The sequence below is a fragment of the Strigops habroptila genome, chromosome 9 (assembly GCF_004027225.2).
Source record: "Strigops habroptila isolate Jane chromosome 9, bStrHab1.2.pri, whole genome shotgun sequence".
Classification (NCBI taxonomy): Eukaryota; Metazoa; Chordata; class Aves; order Psittaciformes; family Psittacidae; genus Strigops; species Strigops habroptila.
In genome coordinates this window covers 19989191-20007269 of record NC_044285.2, presented here as the reverse complement: position 1 = coordinate 20007269, position 18079 = coordinate 19989191, and the positions used below count along the sequence as shown (strand labels likewise).

The 18079-nt window shown below is 55.5% G+C and overlaps 2 protein-coding genes across 3 annotated transcripts; one reads left to right on the top strand and one right to left on the bottom strand.

The window, feature by feature from the left end:
- Window positions 1–285: 285 nt before the first annotated feature.
- On the bottom strand, window positions 286–5736 carry LOC115612886 (cytochrome P450 1A4-like). The gene is made up of 7 exons (XM_030497743.1): window positions 5715–5736; window positions 4049–4902; window positions 3756–3882; window positions 3402–3491; window positions 3190–3313; window positions 2622–2708; window positions 286–1604 (listed from the first exon to the last, which is right to left on the bottom strand). Exons 2-7 carry the CDS (start codon window positions 4880–4882, stop codon window positions 1298–1300), a joined length of 1569 nt encoding a protein of 522 aa, XP_030353603.1. The 5' UTR covers window positions 4883–4902; window positions 5715–5736; the 3' UTR covers window positions 286–1297.
- A 3577-nt stretch (window positions 5737–9313) lies between these two features.
- Window positions 9314–13057, top strand: LOC115612885 (cytochrome P450 1A5-like). Of its 2 annotated transcripts, none has more exons than XM_030497741.1 (7): window positions 9314–9410; window positions 9693–10559; window positions 11005–11131; window positions 11664–11753; window positions 11834–11954; window positions 12326–12415; window positions 12632–13057. In XM_030497741.1, exons 2-7 carry the CDS (start codon window positions 9702–9704, stop codon window positions 12936–12938), a joined length of 1593 nt encoding a protein of 530 aa, XP_030353601.1. In that variant the 5' UTR covers window positions 9314–9410; window positions 9693–9701; the 3' UTR covers window positions 12939–13057. The 2 variants fall into 2 exon arrangements, with proteins under 2 accessions (XP_030353601.1, XP_030353602.1); XM_030497742.1 differs by having other exon boundaries at window positions 12326–12419; window positions 12632–12703.
- The last annotated feature ends 5022 nt before the right edge of the window (window positions 13058–18079 follow it).

Genomic DNA, 18079 nt, shown 5'->3' with positions numbered 1-18079 from the left:
GAGCTCAGCATCACCTCTGCAATTCCAGCTGAGGTTTTAGCTTCTCTATACACACAGGGAGAGGACCAGAGCCAGCACCTGTGAGGACTAAACACTCCCCCAATGCCACTGGTGTCACAGCCCTGACGGTAAAGGGACATCCAGCTCATGTCCCTGCAGGAAAACCCTGCTCCAACACATCCAAGTCAGCTTTTTAAGGATGATAGAGAGATGTGGCTTGGTTTTTTCCCCAAAAAATCTTTTTCCAGAGGAATAAGATCAGAAAGAACCAAACAAGAAACTTTAAACACTTTACTATAAGTATTTATTGGGTTAGAATCACTGCAATTTATATCCCAGTGTATGGATGCATTCCACACAGGTACAAAGAAGCAGGAATCAGTGCTCCATTTGCCATGGGAATTCACCATCTCCGGTAGCCCTCAAACCTTTACAAGGCTGAATATGGAAATCTATTGCTTGCTTAAAGACCCCCAAATTATTAGTTGATTAAAAGCAGCAAATACATCATCTGGAAGCCAGAATGTGCCTCTTATTGCTTCTTGTCCCTTATTCTCAGCCCTTTAATATTTTCCAGGAGGCTTCCTGGGAGGAGTTTAGCCAACATCTCAATGTTTGAACAGCACTGCTTATGGATATACATTCATTTTCCTCTCAAGCTGTCTCCAAGGATGAGTAGAAACACTTGGGAATTCATTTAATGCATTTACACTGAGGCAAGGTGGGTGCTGGTGCAGGTCTGGCTCCTGCATCACCTCAAGAGCCCTTCAGAAGGCAGCTGGAGCTGCAGGAAGAGCCTGTTCCCATCGGCAGAAGGAGCCAAAGGCTTCACAAGCAGCTCCGCCAGAGCTTGTGAGACTTCCCCCCGTGGGAACAGCCTGGCCAGGTTTCCCAGGGCAGATTCCACATCTTGATTCCTATTTGGTGGATGGAGAGGATATTGCACCAGGCAGGGTGAGGACATCTCTACAGCTACCCCACACTGCTCCTCCCAGCCTAAAGCATCCTCCTTCCTCCTTTCCTCCCTCCCCAACTCCAGGGCTGTGAGTGATCCCCATGGATCTCTGGTGAGCTTTTCTGCAGGCAAGAGCAATAGAACCTGCTGGGGGGGCCGCAGGGAGCCTGACAAAGCCAGCTTTATCCCTCCCCACTCCCATTTGCATGAGATGAACAAGCCTCCAGTGAAGCCACACAGTGAGGAGCTGTGCTGGCTTCTGGAGAACATTAGCAAAAGCAGTCTGAGCATCCAGCTCCAAGGGCTGGCTCTGTTGTGTGGCACGATGCTTCCTCCTGTGGCTTATGGAGAGCTCTTCACGGGGAAGCGCTGCTTGATCTGGAAGGACTCACACTTCTTGTACTTCATTGTCAGCCCGTACTGGGGGGTGAAGTCTACCCCCTCGCCGGGGAGGAGGCTGATCTCCAGCTGCTGCAGCAGGGTGGCCAAGAAGAGGAAGACCTCCCAGCGGCCGATGGACTCCCCGATGCAGCGCCGCTTCCCCAGGCCGAAAAGCATCACTTTGTCGCTCTCCGTCCTTCTTATCTCCGTCCCTGCAGCATTGAGGAACCGCTCGGGGTTGAAGACCGAGGGGTCCTTCCAAAGCTTCCTGCGGCAGAAAGGAGACACAGCTGAGGAAGCTGGTTTTACCCAGAGAGAAGCACCGCAATGCTTCCTATCTTCACCACCCGAAAAACCTTTGGCAACCTCTCTCCCTGGTCTAAAATGCCAACGAGATGTCAGAGCCCATCAGCTCAGGCTATTAAAACCTCTATTTCAAACTTAGACTGTGTTTGCCTGTGCAGATCCCGGAGATGGATTTAATCCAGCGTGCGATAGCTGGACATCCTGCAGCCTCAGCCAAAAGGGGACCGTGGAAACCAGTCAGCAGCTCTTACAAAAAGCAAGGATGGAGACGTGGGAGTTTTCCTACCTTGAATCCTTCCCAACCCGTCCCAGCCTGGCTGCTGGGAGGTGCTAGGTAGGATTTTCCAGTGTCTTAGCTGAGAGTTTCTGCTTGGACTCAGGGAAACCTCTCTGTCCCCAAAGGCAGTTCCCATTGCAGTGCTCACCAGCACACACAGGAGCAGAAGAAATATTGTGATGTTTCAGCTGCTGGGATATTTGGATACAAACTTCTGATCCAAAATACCTGATCTGGGGACTACCTTCTGTGTCAAGCCTTGCTGCCCCCCCAGGAGAGTCTCTACTCGAGAGCAGTGGAAGGGTAAGATGGAGCTTTGCTTTCCAGACCCCTTCCATCCACCCAAGCTGATTATCAGCACTAACGACACGAGCTGATGGAGTTTAACGGGAGTCACATCAGGACATGTTTCTCCCTGGAAGAGGGAACCGGGACGTTCCCACCGAGCACATCCAGAGCCATCACCCCGGATCACAAGGGCTGCTTGGCAGGAGGATCTACTGATTCCTGATTGTTCAGCAGCCCAAGCTGCCAGCCCTTGCACGTACACGGGATGTCTGGCGCACTGAGGACATCACCACGTTACTGCGCATAAACTGCAGGGATGGGGAGTTGCTGAACCAGTGACCAAGCCACCCCACAGCAGCTCCATGCCCGGGAGTTTTTGGTCTGATCTGCCTTTTCCTGCCTTGGGATACTCACTCGTCGTGATTCACTTGCCACTGGTTGACAAACACACAGGTATCCTTGGGGATGTAGTAGCCATTCAATGATGTTGCTCTTGTTGTACTGAAAGAGATACAGGGCAGAGGGGAAAGAGAAGTTGAGAGGAAACCTGCAGCTTTGAGGTAAAACAAAGCTTGGCAGGTTCAAGGGGTTTCATTTCCAATGCTCTGTTTGTACTCTCACAACTGGTGAGGAAATACCCCAAGCCATATTTGAGAGACTAAATAGGTTAACACTTTTCCTCAAGCAGAGAGATACCAGTTTCAGGAAGCTGGATGAGTTCTGATGGGGTTTCTCCCAATGTAGGGGGAATTATAAACCCAGGGGTGTTTGACATCCCTCCAAAGGGCTTTGTTGTGGATGCAGCCCCAGGTACCAGCACTATCAGGTATGAAAGCTGTGAAGAGCTTTGACAGCAGTGTGCACTGGAATATTTCCTCATAGCAGGGATTGATTCCCAGGCAATTATCTGCCTCAACGGCACCTCCCAGAAAACCACTCCAGAGAAAACCCCAAATGGGATGCCAGGCACTGCAGCCTTTACCTGTGCGGGATGGTGAAGGGTATGAAGGAGGAGTGCCTGAACACCTCCAGGATAAAGGCTTCTGTGTAGGGCAGCATGCCCCGGTCCGACAGCCTCGGTCTCCGCTCCTGGCCGATGGTCTGGTCTGTGGGTCATAGAGAGAAGGGAGCGGGTCGGGGTCAGCCTTGGCCAGAGAGGTTTTGGCCCCAAGGGAAGCAGGTTCATGGACTCACCCAGTTCTTTCTGGATCCTCTTCTGGATGTCAGGGTACAAGGCGACATACACGAGGCTCCAGGATAAGGCGGTTGTCATAGTGTCAAAGCCTGGATGGGCATGGAAAAGGCATTGAGTTACCAAAAGAGGACAGGCAGTGGGTATTTACACTCTAGATGTTTGCCTTGTTTGCCTATTTACACCCTAGCAGTTTCCCCATCAGCTCTCACTGAAAAGCCATCTGCTCATTGGGGCACCCAAGAGCCCAGCAGCAGCTCTAAACACTCAAGCGTGGCCAGGGTCTCACCCCAACAGCTCCAGCTCCTGCACCCAGCATCCCGACAGCAAGTCTTTACCCTCTGAGATGTTCTCACCTGCCCCAAAGAGGTCGTAGACGATGGCGATGATCTCTTTATCAGAGAGCGGGACACGGGCATCCTCCCTTACACTCTTCTCCTGGCAGTGCCCGATCAGTGAGTCCGTGATGTCCCGGAGGTGCTCCTGGGGGAGAGCCACTGGGTCAGGGATATCATGGACACCCCGGGCTGGGAAACCTCCCCTAGCCAGAGCCAGCTCCTGGGGGATTAACTGCAGATTGGAGATCCCCAAAGGAGCTATGACACTTGCAGGCTTCTCTACCCGCATCCAAGAGCATCCAAGCTCTTACCTTATCAAAGCTGGTGTAATGGTCCTGGACAATCTTCTGCACAAAGGAGTTGAAACGCCTGTTGATGTCCTTGTAGAGCTGCATGGTGCGGCTGGGAAGGTACTGCAGCACAGGGATGAAGTCTGCAGGATTGCCAGAAGCAGCCACATCTCCAAACTCATTGTTTATGTTCACTATATTGAGCAGCTCTTGGTCGTTGTGGTCATACCGCTTCCCAAAGCACATGGCACACATGACATTGGCCACGGAGATCACCAGGTACCGGTAAGGGTCAAAGCTCTTCTTCTCATCCATGAGCTGCAGGAACTTGATGATCAGGTACTCGGCCTCCCTGGAGACGTGCTCCTCCAGGAGGCAGATGGATGAGGCCGTGGGGCTGGGGGTGATGGAGAAGGTCTTGAGGGCGTTCTGGGCCATCTTCCTGCGGACTTTCCACACCTCCCCAGAGTCGGGGCCGAAGGCGATGCTCTGCCCATCTGTAATGTAGCGGAAGCTGTAGAGGTCGGGGCGGCCCATGAAGTCTTCTCCTTGCTTCACCAGGGCTTGCTTGATGGTGTCCAGCCCACTCAGCACCAGCACGGGCCGGGTGCCGATCCGCACCTCCATCACGTCCCCATACTGCCGGCTCAGTCGGGCCAGCACCACGTGCGGGTCCTTCCTCAGCTCCAGCACGCTGCCAAGGATGGGGAAGCCCCTGGGGCCGGGGGGGCTCCGCAGCCCCTTGGGCACATGCTGCCGGAGGGACTGGATGAGCAGGAACACCAGGCAGAACACGGCAGCCGCCAGGAGGACCTCGGTGGCCGAGACGATGCCTTGGCTTCCCACCAGAGACATTGCTGACAGCGTGCAGGAACCTTAGTAATGAACCAAAGAGACATCATGAATGGGGAAGATCCGTGGAGCACCTCTAGTCTGAGGCACCTGCACAGCACTTAAGCCTGGATTAACTTCTGATCCAGAGCTGCATCAGTTTTGTGCACCTTAGGAAGCTGCTTGCACTTAGAAGCAGTATTTTGCTAGGCAAGAGTGGAAGGAATGGGTCCCACAGCTTTTCCTGTGGGTGCCAGAGAAGGAAAGGTGCTCTCTCAACTACAGGACCTCTTTTCTACTGCAAAATCTTTTCCAGAGCACTTGATGAAAGCTGAATCCTCCTGATTGCTCATTCCAAGCCTCTGCTCACCACCAAAACAGCTTTGCCATGAATCTTCCTAAAACATGCATGGCCATGAAAGCCAGCCATGGCTGCAGAGTGGGGCTGGAGGCTGTGGGCACCCGGCTCCCTGCTCCATCAGAAATCCCTCAGGAAACTCCAAGTCAAGGGTGGGAAGAGGCTAAAACTGAAATCCCACCTCCCCTTGGGTTGAGCAGGCTGGTACAGACCCTAAGGGACACCGGGGTCCCGTGGGGTGAGGAACCTGGGGGCTGCTGGGACCCCAGCCCATGGCTGCAGATCGTGGCTGCCCCATGGCAAGAGGGGCTTTGGGGCAAGGATTACCCCCGGAACCCCCCAGAAATCACCCTCCTACAGCTCTGGGAACGATGCCACAGGGGATCTGGGGAGCCAGAGTGTGGGGACACCCCACAGCAGAGCACCCCGCCCAGCTTTCCATTACTCAGGGGTGCCCTGGAAGTGCCCCCCGCACCCGTCCATCCCGAGGGTACTTACCTGCAGAGTGCTATGAGGCCCGATGCTCCTGGCAGGTACCCCTCAACTCCACTTCGCTCCTGCTTTATATGCATCGCCGCTCGCCCTGATTGGTCCGGCCACCTCCCGACATGTGATCGAAGCCTAATCAAAGCTGACGTGTGTCCCAACTCCCAAATACTTAACCCGGACCCCCCCCTCCCCGCGGCTGAGATCCCGCACCCCCCCGCACCCCCTCACACACGAGTTGGGGTGCGTGAGCCCCGTTCCCTGCCTGTCCCCGGTGGTGAGGCTGCGGGGCGGCATGAGGAGAAAGGGGGGGTCCCGTCGGGGCAGGGGGGGGTGCCGGTGCCGCCCGTGGGTTCCAGACCGGGGCGGGCATCGCGTGCGAAGCGGGCGGGATGTTTGGGCAACCCGCGCCGCCCCGGTCACTCCAGTCACGCTACCGGCAGGATCTTAAAGGCGCCGGTCCCGAGCCCCGGTTCCCCGCTCCCTCAACCCCGGGCAGCGCCCCAGGTCTGCCGAGCTCCCCTTTTCCCCTCCCCGCAGCCCCGGCTCCGTTCCCCCTCCTCGCCGCCGGTGCCCACAGCCCCGGGATGTCCCCGGTGTCCGGAGCCGGGAGCGTGGGAAAATAGCGCCGGTGTGCGCGGTGCGGGGCAGGAACCGCTGATCCCCCTGCGTGCCCTCCCCACGGGGCTCCGGGAACACGGAGGGATGAGCACGGACCACCCTCGCCCCCTCCCCGCAGTGCGTTAGCGGTCCGCCCCGTCGGCGGGGATTTGCCGGTGCCGCCGCCTGTGCTCCCCGATGGAGCAGAGGGAGGAGAGCCCGGGGCATGTGGTGGTCACCGCGTGTCCCCGCCGGTGCGGGGCCGCTCTACTGGCCCACAGCCCCGGGTCCGCAGGGAAGGGGGCGGTGGGGCAGCCCCGGGGTCACGGCCCTCGCTGCCCCGGCCCAGTTAAAGATTGTCCAAGTTCGCGTGCGAAGCGGCCGTACTCTCTGTCACCTCCTGTCCCCTGGGCACAGGGCAGCCGGGGGGCGAGGTGGGCAGGATGGGGCAGCGGGAGCACGTCGGGGAGATGCTCGGGGACCACAGCGGGTCCCAGGCAGGGTCTGCACCTCCAGCCCCCCCGCCCATCCCCGTCCCTATGGGGCAAGAGGCCAACCCCTTCGACCCGCATCCCCCTATCCCCAGCCCAGCCACGGCGGGATGGGAGAGGGGCCGGGGTGTCCCGCCCTGCCGGGGAGTCCCGGGGGTGGCACTGGGGACATCGCGTGCGAAGGGGCTGCGGACAGACCCGGGAGGGTCACTCGCAGTCACGCTATGGGTGGGTGGGGGGGGAAATGGCTTTTAAAGGACCAGGGCGGTGGCCCCACGTCCAGGAGCCTGGCCCGGGGTCAAGGCAGCGCCGGAGCAGCTCAGGATCAGCGCCCCCCGGCTGGCTGGGGTGGGCTGGGGGGTCCCCAGAACTGGGGGCACCGGGTACCCGGGGCTGTATCCCCTCTGCCACGGGATGCTGGTGACGGCAGCCCCCCTTGCTACCTGTGTCCCCCTCGATAGGACAGAGACATCCCTGGAGAAGGTGGTTTCCCACTGTGCAAAGCTGAGGGTCTCAGTCATGCCACCACGAATGGCCCCCTTGGAGCCCAGGGGGCACTGAGCAGTGCCCCAGCCTGCTCTGACAGGTCCCAGGCAGGGCTGTCCATCCCCAGAGGACACACTGCACTGCCTTTACCCATGTCTCTGGAGAAGGGCTGCTTGGGATACACGGACCGGGAAGGACACGTGGATGTGTCCATAAACCCCAGGCAGAGATGTCCCCATGCACTGTGACACCCATGCCTGCAGCTCCCAGTGAAGCCACATCCCTCTGGCTGTGTGTGCATTCACCCTACACGTCTGTAGGTGCACCTATACATGTAGACTACACGTACACACAGCACATGTGTATGTGCCATGTGCGTGTGGCACATACACCAGTGCACGTGTGCGCATTTTAATGCTCCTTTATGCACAAAACCACTCTATACATGCACACAAGCACTCTATACATGCACACAGACACTATACATGCACACAGACACATTATGCACACACACAAACACTCTGTACATGCACACAGACATGCTATACATGCGCACAGACACACTAACACTATACATGCACACACTCTATACATGCACAGACACACTAACATGCTATACATGCACACAGACACACTAACACTATACATGCACACACTCTATACATGCACACACTAACATGCTATACATGCACACAAGCACTCCATACATGCACACAGACACACTAGACATGCACACAGACACGCTATACATGCACACAAACACACTAGCACTCTATACATGCACACAGACACTCTATACACAGACAAATAAGCTCATTTACAAACACACAGCATGTTCATGCTCTTGCATGGATGGATTTGCCCGTGTTCATGCACACACATGCTCTGCCACACGTGCACACAGGATGTACACCAGGATCCTCTTGCTCCAGTGCATACCCTTGCACACACTCGCTGGTAGGGCTGCGAGGTGCCTGGCACTGAGCAGGATGGATCTTAGCAGCCAGGGTTTTGTAACTGTTCTTGCCAAACGCTAATGAACGGCGTCACTGCTGTTAATGAGCCCGATTAGAGCAGATGTTGAAAGCCTTTATTAAATATTAGCTAAGCATTTACCTGCGCCAAATTCCCACATCTAAAGATGGAATGAAACTGAAGGCTGAACCCCAAAGCTCAGCTCATTCCTGCTCATCCCGGCTGCACTTCCCAAAGCCCTGCATTCTGCCCCAGCTCCAGCAGCGTCCCCGCTGGTTCCCGCGTCTCCCGCTGGGTTTAGGGAGGGATGAGCTGCCCCAGCCTTACCCTGTGCTGTCCCATCCATCTCTTCTATCTGTGGGGCTCACCTCCTCCCCTCTGCCCCGCCACTCCTCTCCTGCTTGCCACGGAGGAGCCGAGGGAAGCGCGCCAGCCGCCTTCTCACGCGAACCTGGGCAATGGTTAACCTGAGCCTGGCTCTGCCGCTGGCTGCAAGGTCCTGCCACCACCAGCGCCGGGGCATGGCGGCCGCACGGGTCATCCCCCAGGGGTGCAGAGGGCTGTGGCTGCTTGTGCCCTGCTGCAAACACATCCCCTCGCTGCTGGAAGCAGCTCCCAGCACCTCCAGAGTGGCTATGGAGGTGACAGTGCTCCCTGTGCCCTGGGTTCAGCTTGGTCGCCCCAGGAAAGGGCTTTGGCACCCGCATCCCACCAGGTAGTGATGGTGCGAGTGTGTCCTCCATCCTCCCCAGAGCAGGGCTTAGGGACCCCCCCTTCTGCCTCCTGTCCTCAGGAACCCCCCTTCTGCCTCGATCCTGGGCTCCAGGGCAGGCACGTGCCCTGGGCAGGAGAAGTCGTCATCATTCACCCCCCAAAGCCCACTGGAGCTGAGGAAGTGTCTTCCCTGGCTTCTTGGGCTGGATCCAGCCAGGCTTGTTCCAGTTTGTTAATGGATAGCTATTCCCCAGTGACCCTCCAGAGATAAGCAGTGAAGGGAGCGCATATAAAGCCATGGCCTTCCAGGTAGCAGGAGAAGGTGGCCCAGGCAGCAGCAGAGGACCCTCTCTTCTCGCCAGGGCAAGCGGACACCCTCTGCCTGCCTTTGCTGGGAGCCACAAGCAGAAAAACCAGCCCCGTCTATCGCAAGGACCTGCAGGTAGGAGACAATGTGTGTGCATGTGTGGCTTTGAGGACCTGTCTTCTGCAAGGGGAAGGGATGCCATTACAGGGTCTGGGGGGCTGAGGTCCCCCTTAATCAACGGGTGTGTTTGGAGTCTTTAGAGGTCTCCAGCTTTTGCTCCTTGAAAACCCCAAACTGCTGCACAAGCAGCTCCATTACCCATTTGAGGGCACTTGGTGCCCTTTCTCAGCATCAGGAGCACCTGCAGGACTCAGGCTCTCACTAATCCTGGCTCTTTACAGCAGTTAACTCCTTTAGGGTTCCTGCATGCCAGCGGCGACGAAGGCTGCCATGTCTCTGGTGGGAAGCCAAGGCATCGTCTCGGCCACCGAGGTCCTCCTGGCGGCTGCCGTGTTCTGCCTGGTGTTCCTGCTCATCCAGTCCCTCCGGCAGCATGTGCCCAAGGGGCTGCGGAGCCCCCCCGGCCCCAGGGGCTTCCCCATCCTCGGCAGCATGCTGGAGCTGAGGAAGGACCCGCACGTGGTGCTGGCCCGGCTGAGCCGGCAGTATGGGGACGTGATGGAGGTGCGGATCGGCACTCGGCCCGTGCTGGTGCTGAGCGGGCTGGACACCATCAAGCAAGCCCTGGTGAAGCAAGGAGAAGACTTCATGGGCCGCCCCGACCTCTACAGCTTTCGCTACGTTACGGATGGGCAGAGCCTGACCTTCAGCTCTGACTCCGGGGAGATGTGGAAAGCCCGCAGGAGGCTGGCCCAGAACGCCCTCAAGACCTTCTCCATCACCCCCAGCCCCACGGCCTCATCCATCTGCCTCCTGGAGGAGCACGTCTCCAGGGAGGCCGAGTACCTGGTCACCAAGTTCCTGCAGCTCATGAAGGAGGAGAAGAGCTTCGACCCTTACCGGTACCTGGTGATGTCCGTGGCCAATGTCATCTGTGCCATGTGCTTTGGGAAGCGGTATGACCACAACGACCAAGAGCTGCTCAATATAGTGAACAACACTGAACAGTTTGATAATGTGGCTGCTTCTGGCAACCCTGCAGACTTCATCCCTGTGCTGCAGTACCTTCCCAGCCGCGCCATGAAATTATTTGTAGATTTCAACAAGTCCTTCGTCCATTTCGTGCAGAAGTTTGTCAAAGAGCACTACGAGACCTATGACAAGGTAAGAGCTTGCAGGACCCTCACCTGCACCACATGCATCCACACTCTCTGCCCCTCTCTGTTAGCAAGTTGTTTGTCTTCTTGCAGCCAAGCATCAGTGGACATCTATGTTCTTGCAGGTATTGCTGCATTTAGCAAGCTCAGCTCTAGACTCACTCACCTGTAGTCTCTCCATGTGTAATCTAGCAGTGCAGTCCTCCTTCTCCTCCACAGCTGTGTGTGGTAGGGCCAGTTTGTTGGTTGAACATCTGATCTGTGCCACAGTTTCCCTGGAGAGCCATTTCCTTGGTTTTATAGGTTTCGAAAGCAGTAGGGACCATGGGGGCTGAAAGCTGATGTTCTCCAGAGCTCATATGACCCTGGGCTCCCTCTGCATGGGGTGTTTGCTCAGTAACACCCGTTCCTCACTGGTTCTGCTGCCACGACTTGTCTTCTCTTCCTCTCAGAACAACATCCGAGACATCACTGACTCCCTCATTGAGCAGTGCCTGGATAAAAAAGTGGAAGCAAATCCTGCCACGCAGATCCCTAAGGAGAAGATTGTCAACCTTGTGAATGACCTCTTTGGTGCAGGTACCTTTCCTCACTGGTTCCTTCACTACTGCAAGTTTTCTCAGGCTCCTAATGTTATAGCCCTGTCTTTGTCCAACACCAGGCAGCCAGTTTGGGTCTAAGCATTCACTTTCCATCTCACTGGTCTTCCTTAACCCTCTAGGGACACCCCTGGAGAGCAGCATGGAGCACCAGCTCTGGAAAGAGGCTTTAGAGAAAAGCGAAGGGCATGGTTTCTAGCTCAGCCAAGCTTCACAAGCCAGGGTGGCTTTTCCTGGTTGAGATGTCTGTTCACTGATTCATCTTTGAGTTACTTGTGGAAACTCCCCCAAATCCAGAGAAGTCCTACAAACCTGACGTAACCCAAGGGCAAATCAGGATGAATGAGAGCAGACCGTTTAGGCAAGGTTTTCTCTGACAGGATAGAACCTGGCTCTTACTGTGTGCCCGGGATGTCCTCTGCCTCCTTGGCCATCCCAGACTGCTCCATGGCATGGTTAGGCAGCAGGGCATGTTGTACAGACCTCATCGACATGCTTTCCTTTTTGAGCAGGCTTTGACACTGTGACCACTGCCCTGTCCTGGAGCCTCATGTACCTCGTGATATATCCCGACATCCAGAAGAGGATCCAGAAAGAACTGGGTGAGTCCCTGAACCTCAGGGGTCAAAACCTCCCTGGCCAGGGCTGACCCCAACCTGCTCCTTCCTTTGTCCTCCCACAGACCAGACCATCGGCCAGGAGCGGAGACCGAGGCTGTCGGACCAGGGCACGCTGCCCTACACAGAAGCCTTCATCCTGGAGGTGTTCAGGCACTCCTCCTTCATACCCTTCACCATCCCGCACAAAGGGCTGCTGAGGTTGCAAAGGAGGTGGAGGGACAAGGTGGACTTGAAGCATCTTGTCAGTGGTGCAGCAAGAGGCAGGGAGATCATTATTGACTTGTGGAATGCTCATGGACATGAGGAGCTCACAGCTCTTGTGCAGGGCAGTGTAGGAACTCCCAAAGAGCCATTCTGCTGACGTCACTGCAGAGGCACCACCCACCTTAGGTAGGGGTTGTCCAACCTGGCTCACGGACAATGCAACTGTCCCTCATAAAGCCATCCCTTGGGGCCTCATCCTTACTTCACCAGCATCAGGAGCAAATTAATAGTCCCCTGAGGATGCAGAAGGACCTTTCCTCTTCCCAAACTCTCAGAGTCTTTCCTCTCTCCAGCACGACCAGGGACACGGTGTTGAATGGTTACTACATCCCAAAGGACCGCTGCGTGTTTATCAACCAGTGGCAAGTAAACCATGACGAGTAAGTACCTCCTGAGGCAGAAAGCCTCCAACGGTGACACACAGGACCCTTCCTGCACTGTTATCTTCCTGGGCAGAAGGGGGGTCAACCTGCTTCAAAAGGGAGAGATAGCTACTAAACGTAGGGATATTCTTACTGACAGCTCCCACCTTCCAGTGTCCTCGTACACTCATGGCCAGGAGACACCATCTCACCACCTGATGTGTTCCCTTCCAGGAAACTTTGGAAGGATCCACTGACCTTCAACCCAGAGCGTTTCCTCACTGCTGAAGGCACCGAAGTGAATAAAGTGGAAGGGGCGAAGGTGCTGATTTTCGGCGTGGGGAAGAGGAGTTGCGCTGGGGAGACCATTGGGAGGTGGCAGGTCTTCCTTTTCCTGACCACCTTGCTGCAGCAGCTGGAGTTCAGTGTGTGTGATGGCAAGGAGGTGGACATGACACCAGTCTATGCACTGACCATGAAGCACCGCCGGTGTGAGTACTTCCAGGTGAAGCAGCGCTTCTCCATGAGGAGCATGAGCTGAGCAGAGAGCTTATCCATTGCCTGGACATCACCAGGAAGGCAAAGACCTGGGTGTCCTTGGAGCAAAACTGGGTCTGGTACAGCTATATGGGCTGATGAAATAAACTGAAGCTGTTGGAACTCCTTGTCTTGTCTTGTCTTGTTCACTTTGTAACGTTTCTTGCTTCTTCATTTTTCCAGCATTTCTAGTGGTGGATATCCCATCGCATCTAGCCTTAGGACCACCAAAGCACATTTATGGGGTGTGTGTATAGCCTTTTGCTGGAAGGAAAGGGAACATACCCCAAACCAAACCATCTGAATACCATTGCGCTGTATTCTTTGGTAGCTGAAGGACAGCCAACCCATGCCATAATCCCATGGCCTCCATCAATGTTTAAGATCTCGGCTGAACTGATGCCCAAAGCTTGAGTGAAGAGGAGGGTGTTGTTATTGAGGTCCAGCCAGTACCACTGTTTCTGGGCTAATTTTCACTGGTTGAAATTCACCTTCTGTAGATGTGTCTGCAGGGAAAATAAAAACCCTTGGAAAAACACTAACACATCTCCACGTCCTCCAAGGACAGTCTGTTCCCTTGCTTCTACACTGATTTTCATTTATTTGCTGACTTGTCATGTCACTCTAAGATCCCGTTCAGGAAAGGTTGATCTATGTCATAGAGGAGCTCTTTGAGGATCTATCAGCCTTGCACCAGGGGCTCTCCAGTAATCTCCAGTTTACTTTCTTCAGAAGCATGAGAGGGATCCTTCAAACAAACTGGGCTGGAGCAAAATCTCTCTGCAGGGACCAGTGCATTGAGGCCTCATTCACCACAGTCACTGTTGGCCCTGCAGGACAGGAGGAAGGACACCTTTAACTCTTGCTATTGAGAAAGTCAACCTGCTGGTGTTCTGGAGCAGAGCAAAGGATGTTATCACAGTGGGGCAGAGAACAGGACTTCCTCCAACTCAAACCCAAGAGTTTACATTGGCTGCCAGTCAGCCCATGCCAGTAGAGCCAGATGCCTCCTTTTCTTCCACTTGCACGCAACCCCAGCACCTGGCAAGCAGCTCCGCAGGAACAAGTAAAACCATCCAGGGCAACACGCACTGCTCTTGACTCTGTTCCCATGGGTGGTATCTGCTCCACCAGAGCCCCAGACCCTGACCAATGGCAGCTCCTTTCAGGCCTGAATACCTATCACTCATCATGCATTGCACAAAACCTTCCAAGAAGAGACAGAAAGGAAAGAGCGTGTTGGGGACAAAAATGGGGAAGCCGATTGCCCAAGACTTGAGGGAGATTCCAGCTAGAGCAGGGAGGTGTTCAGACCCGCTAAACAAGCCTGAGTGAAAAGGAGTAACTCTGTCTTTGTGTGTCCAGGTCCTGCCTGGTCACCAATGTGTGATGAAACCCTGAGAAGACACAGCCTCAGACCCACCTGAACTCATTGAACCAGCCTGAGCAGCTTCACTCCGTGTCACACTGGCTTTGGATTCACCATTTAATGGCATAATCCCAATACTGCAGGAAAAGCAAGAGACCAGGAGGTCCAAACCATGGCTTGAGCTCCAGGCTCTCAGAGGCCTTGGAGGAAAAGTGGAAGGATGGTTTAGGACAACCTACGAGGTCCATCAGGCAAATGACATCTCCACTACCTCTGACAAGGGCCATAGGTCAAGGCAAAAGAGTCAAGAACCACCTTTCCACAAGAGACATCCCAAAACTGGCATTCACCTACCACAGGGGAATGGGTGGGACCATCCTGGACGTGGATCTGGGTCTCTCAGTCCCTAACCTGGTGATTCAGAAGAGCCCTGGTATCAGCAGGGTCTCAACAGCAGAGTGTGACACCATCCCCATGGAGGGGAGAAGCACCATATCATATCCACACCAGCCATATCAGCCGTAGTGGGAACATGCGGTGCTGATGCTGGTGCTGGTGTAGGACCAGAGGCCCCATCTGCTGGAGCCATTGCGTGACTTTGTGGCTGTATTTGCTGATAAGACCTGCAATAAGCGAGTACAGACACAATGAAAGACCAGTGAGATTATTTCTTTTCCCTCTGGAGGTGAGTGTTTTATAGCCCTGGGGCAGATAAGCAGATTAATATTAACATTACTGAGGCAAAACAACCCCTTGCTGGTGGAAGGTCTCCCCAAGATACCTTTACCAAGGGGCTGATTGCCTCCACTGGGGACACTGCTGCCAGGCTGGTCCCACAAGATCAGAGACCCAGGAGAAAAAGTCACTCCAGTGTCAGGATGGAGAAGGGAAGAGGCTGGAGGGGAAAGAAATGGACAGGCAATCACCCTTCCCCACACAGCCCTTCTCTTCATGGTGTTGGAGGCAAAAGACCCCACTTTATAAAGCCCCATCTTCATTTGGCATCTCTCCCTCTCCTTGATGCCAATGGAGACATGCCATGCAGCTGCAGGAGACCTTGTTGGGCAGCTCGCACAGGCAGGAGGGCCCCCTGAGACCTTGGTCTGATGTTCCTGCACTAACACATCTCCTCTGACATCCTGGCTCCTCCAACAGTAATCCCAGGTGAGGTCTGAGCTTTCTTGCTGCGGATGCTGCAGTCAAAGTGTCTCTTTGATCCCAGCCACCCCAATCCCAAGCCCAGGATCCTGGACCTGTTGGAAGATCAAAGCTGAGCAGACTCCTTCACCACATGTTTTCCTTGCTGGGTGTCATGGCAGCCTCCAGAATGGAGCGAGGAGAGCAGCGAGCATCAAATCAGGTGCCCCAGCTCCTGCTCTTTGGAGAGGAGCTGCACCTCTAGATCCTCTCATCCAGGGACCTCTGCAAGGAAGGAAACAGGACCCCCTGCTCCCTTTGGGGTGCAGGATCTCAGCTGTTCACCTCCTCCTCTTCCCCATTTCCTCCTCATAAACAAACCCACTGATGATGGTCATGAAAGCCACAGTTGCTCACAAGTAGGAAAGGGGCTCCAGCTCCCATATCTTTGCTTTTCCCTAACGACCTTCCTCAATTAAGGCCTCCAATTACTCCCTGGGTAGTCTGCATTTCCTTACTGGAACCAGGGCAATGATAAGCCAGGGGAGCTGTTATCTCTCCAGGGCCAACTGCTTTGATTGTGAGTATAACCTGAGTCAGCAGAGCAGCCATGGCCACCGGGCTCCAGCTCCTGTTCCAAAGCTCCCTCATTCCCACCACGAAAGGTCCAGGCAGCCACACACCTCCCTCAAGCCAAGACACCTTCCTGGTGCCAACATCTGGGGTGGTGACATCTCCTTGCCAGGAAAGCCCCCAGACAGGCTCGAGGGACCCCTTGCAGCTCTTCCTCCCCAATGGAAGGAAGAGGGGAGTTGCTCCAACGCGTAATGACCCTCCTCATTAAAAGCACATCCTGTATTTCTGACTTCTTTCCTTTGCCTGTTTGTGAGATGTGTTATCAGGAATCATCTCCCCACAGGGATTAACTCTTGGGTGTCTCCTCTTGCTGCTTGTCCCAACACTGGTGACAGTTCCATGACATCAAAAATAGCATCCCTTGATGGCCTAGAGCTTAAAATAAAGCTCTGAATCACACCTTGCACGCTATTTCTGAGCCATGGGTGCTTTCTTTCTGCCACTGGCTTTGGGGACACCTCCTTCTGAGCTGGCGACAGCAGATCTTCTAAGTGTGGTGGGCTTTGCCCCCATGTCCTGCTTGCCCGCTGCACCAGCAGGCTTGGGAGCTCCTTTCCATGGAGAAGGAAACCCCCAAACACCATCTTTCTCTTTGCAGCTCCGATGGGACAGTGTGGGGCTCTCCCATGCCTTGAACCCCAGGAGCAGCCGCTTTGCAGTGGGGATAACGGCTGGTTTCTGCCTTTTGGAGGTGAAAATCCCTCCTCAGCCCTCAGCTTCTGTGCTGCTGGAGCTGGTGAGACCTTCCCCTGGTGAAGTTTCCCTCTGCAGTGGGTTGGAGAAGACGCTGGTCCTCTGCTGGACCTGTGGATGGAGGAAAGCTTGAGCCAACAGCGTTGGACATGTAAACCATGGCTTGGTTCCTAGGCTGTGAGGCTCCCAAATCAATATGAATCCTTCTTCCTCCTTCCACCCCTCACCTCCCTCTTCCCTCTGGGAAGGAGACTGTGTCTGGGCAGATCGATTGCCCTGGGATCATTAGGGGTACAAGGTACCTGTTAATCAGAGGACATGAAAGCCGGTAAGGATGGAGTTTGTCCCTGGGTTGAGAAGGGAAACAACAGAGATGCAGAGATAGCCACTCCCTGCACGCAAAGCTCCAGGCTCCTGGAATAGCCTCAGATTGGGCTGTCCCCCACCCCAGCATGGGCATGGGCATGATTTCACATGGCGGGAAGGACAAGCAGCCCCAGAGACATGTCGCCATGGAGCCAGGGCCATCAGGTCCCGCAAGCACTGAATGCTCCTTAAACCCAGCCTTGGAAGCAGGATATGGGCTGGATAGCCAGGATGTATTATGGGCTGGCAGTCACCTCCATGTCCCCAAAGCTGGCACCGGGTGGCAGGAAAGAAATCTGGGGTGTGACACAAGGGGATGGGCTCTCATCTCTCCCCATAGACCTGCCACTAATTGTCCCCATAATAAGGGGTCCCGGATGAGCACCCCGCTGCTCTCATGCCCCTAAAATCAGCTTCTGGAGCCCCATGAGGGTGGGTAAAGCAGCGCTGGTGCCGGGGGGGGTGGCGGGGCGCAGGCAGAACGGGGGGTCTTCAGCTCCCATGCTGGAGGTGGGAAGCCACCACCAAGAGGCATCATCCCCAAGCCTGCTCCTCTTCTGCTTTCATCAAAACCAGCCTGGAAACGAGGGCTCCCGCGCTTTGGAATGCGCTCTCCCCGTCCGAGAAGGCTTTGGATGGGAGAAGCCCCCCAAGAGGCAAGGCTGGACCCTCATTCACCGACGCGGGTTATCCCTCCCCGCCGGGTCTGGGACGTGGACGCCCTCCCGTGGCATCCGTCACACCAGCTCCACAGTGCCTCTGCTGCTGAGCCAGAGGAGCGAGGCGGGTTATCCCTGCCCGGAGGGGTTTGGGGGAGGCACATGTGGGGAGGGGGATCTAGAGGAGACTGACTCCCCCGTCCCGCAGAGCACCCCATGTCCCCACTGCCCTTGGGAGCCGCAGAACCAGCCAAACCTGGGTCCCTTCGGGGCGTTTGGAGCTGG

What these genes read in the sequence shown, in the direction of transcription:
- LOC115612886 (XM_030497743.1), bottom strand. Translation starts at nt 4,882, where the DNA reads ATGTCTCTGGTGGGAAGCCAAGGCATCGTCTCGGCCACCGAGGTCCTC. An exon ending in ATTACACCAGCTTTGATAAG is followed by an intron (nt 3,883 to 4,048) that starts GTAAGAGCTTGG and finishes GCTCTCCCCCAG; the next exon opens with GAGCACCTCCGGGACATCAC. An exon ending in GAGGATCCAGAAAGAACTGG is followed by an intron (nt 3,314 to 3,401) that starts GTGAGTCCATGA and finishes TATGACCCACAG; the next exon opens with ACCAGACCATCGGCCAGGAG.
- LOC115612885 (XM_030497741.1), top strand. Translation starts at nt 9,702, where the DNA reads ATGCCAGCGGCGACGAAGGCTGCCATGTCTCTGGTGGGAAGCCAAGGC. An exon ending in GAATGACCTCTTTGGTGCAG is followed by an intron (nt 11,132 to 11,663) that starts GTACCTTTCCTC and finishes CTTTTTGAGCAG; the next exon opens with GCTTTGACACTGTGACCACT. An exon ending in ATACCCTTCACCATCCCGCA is followed by an intron (nt 11,955 to 12,325) that starts CAAAGGGCTGCT and finishes CTTTCCTCTCTC; the next exon opens with CAGCACGACCAGGGACACGG.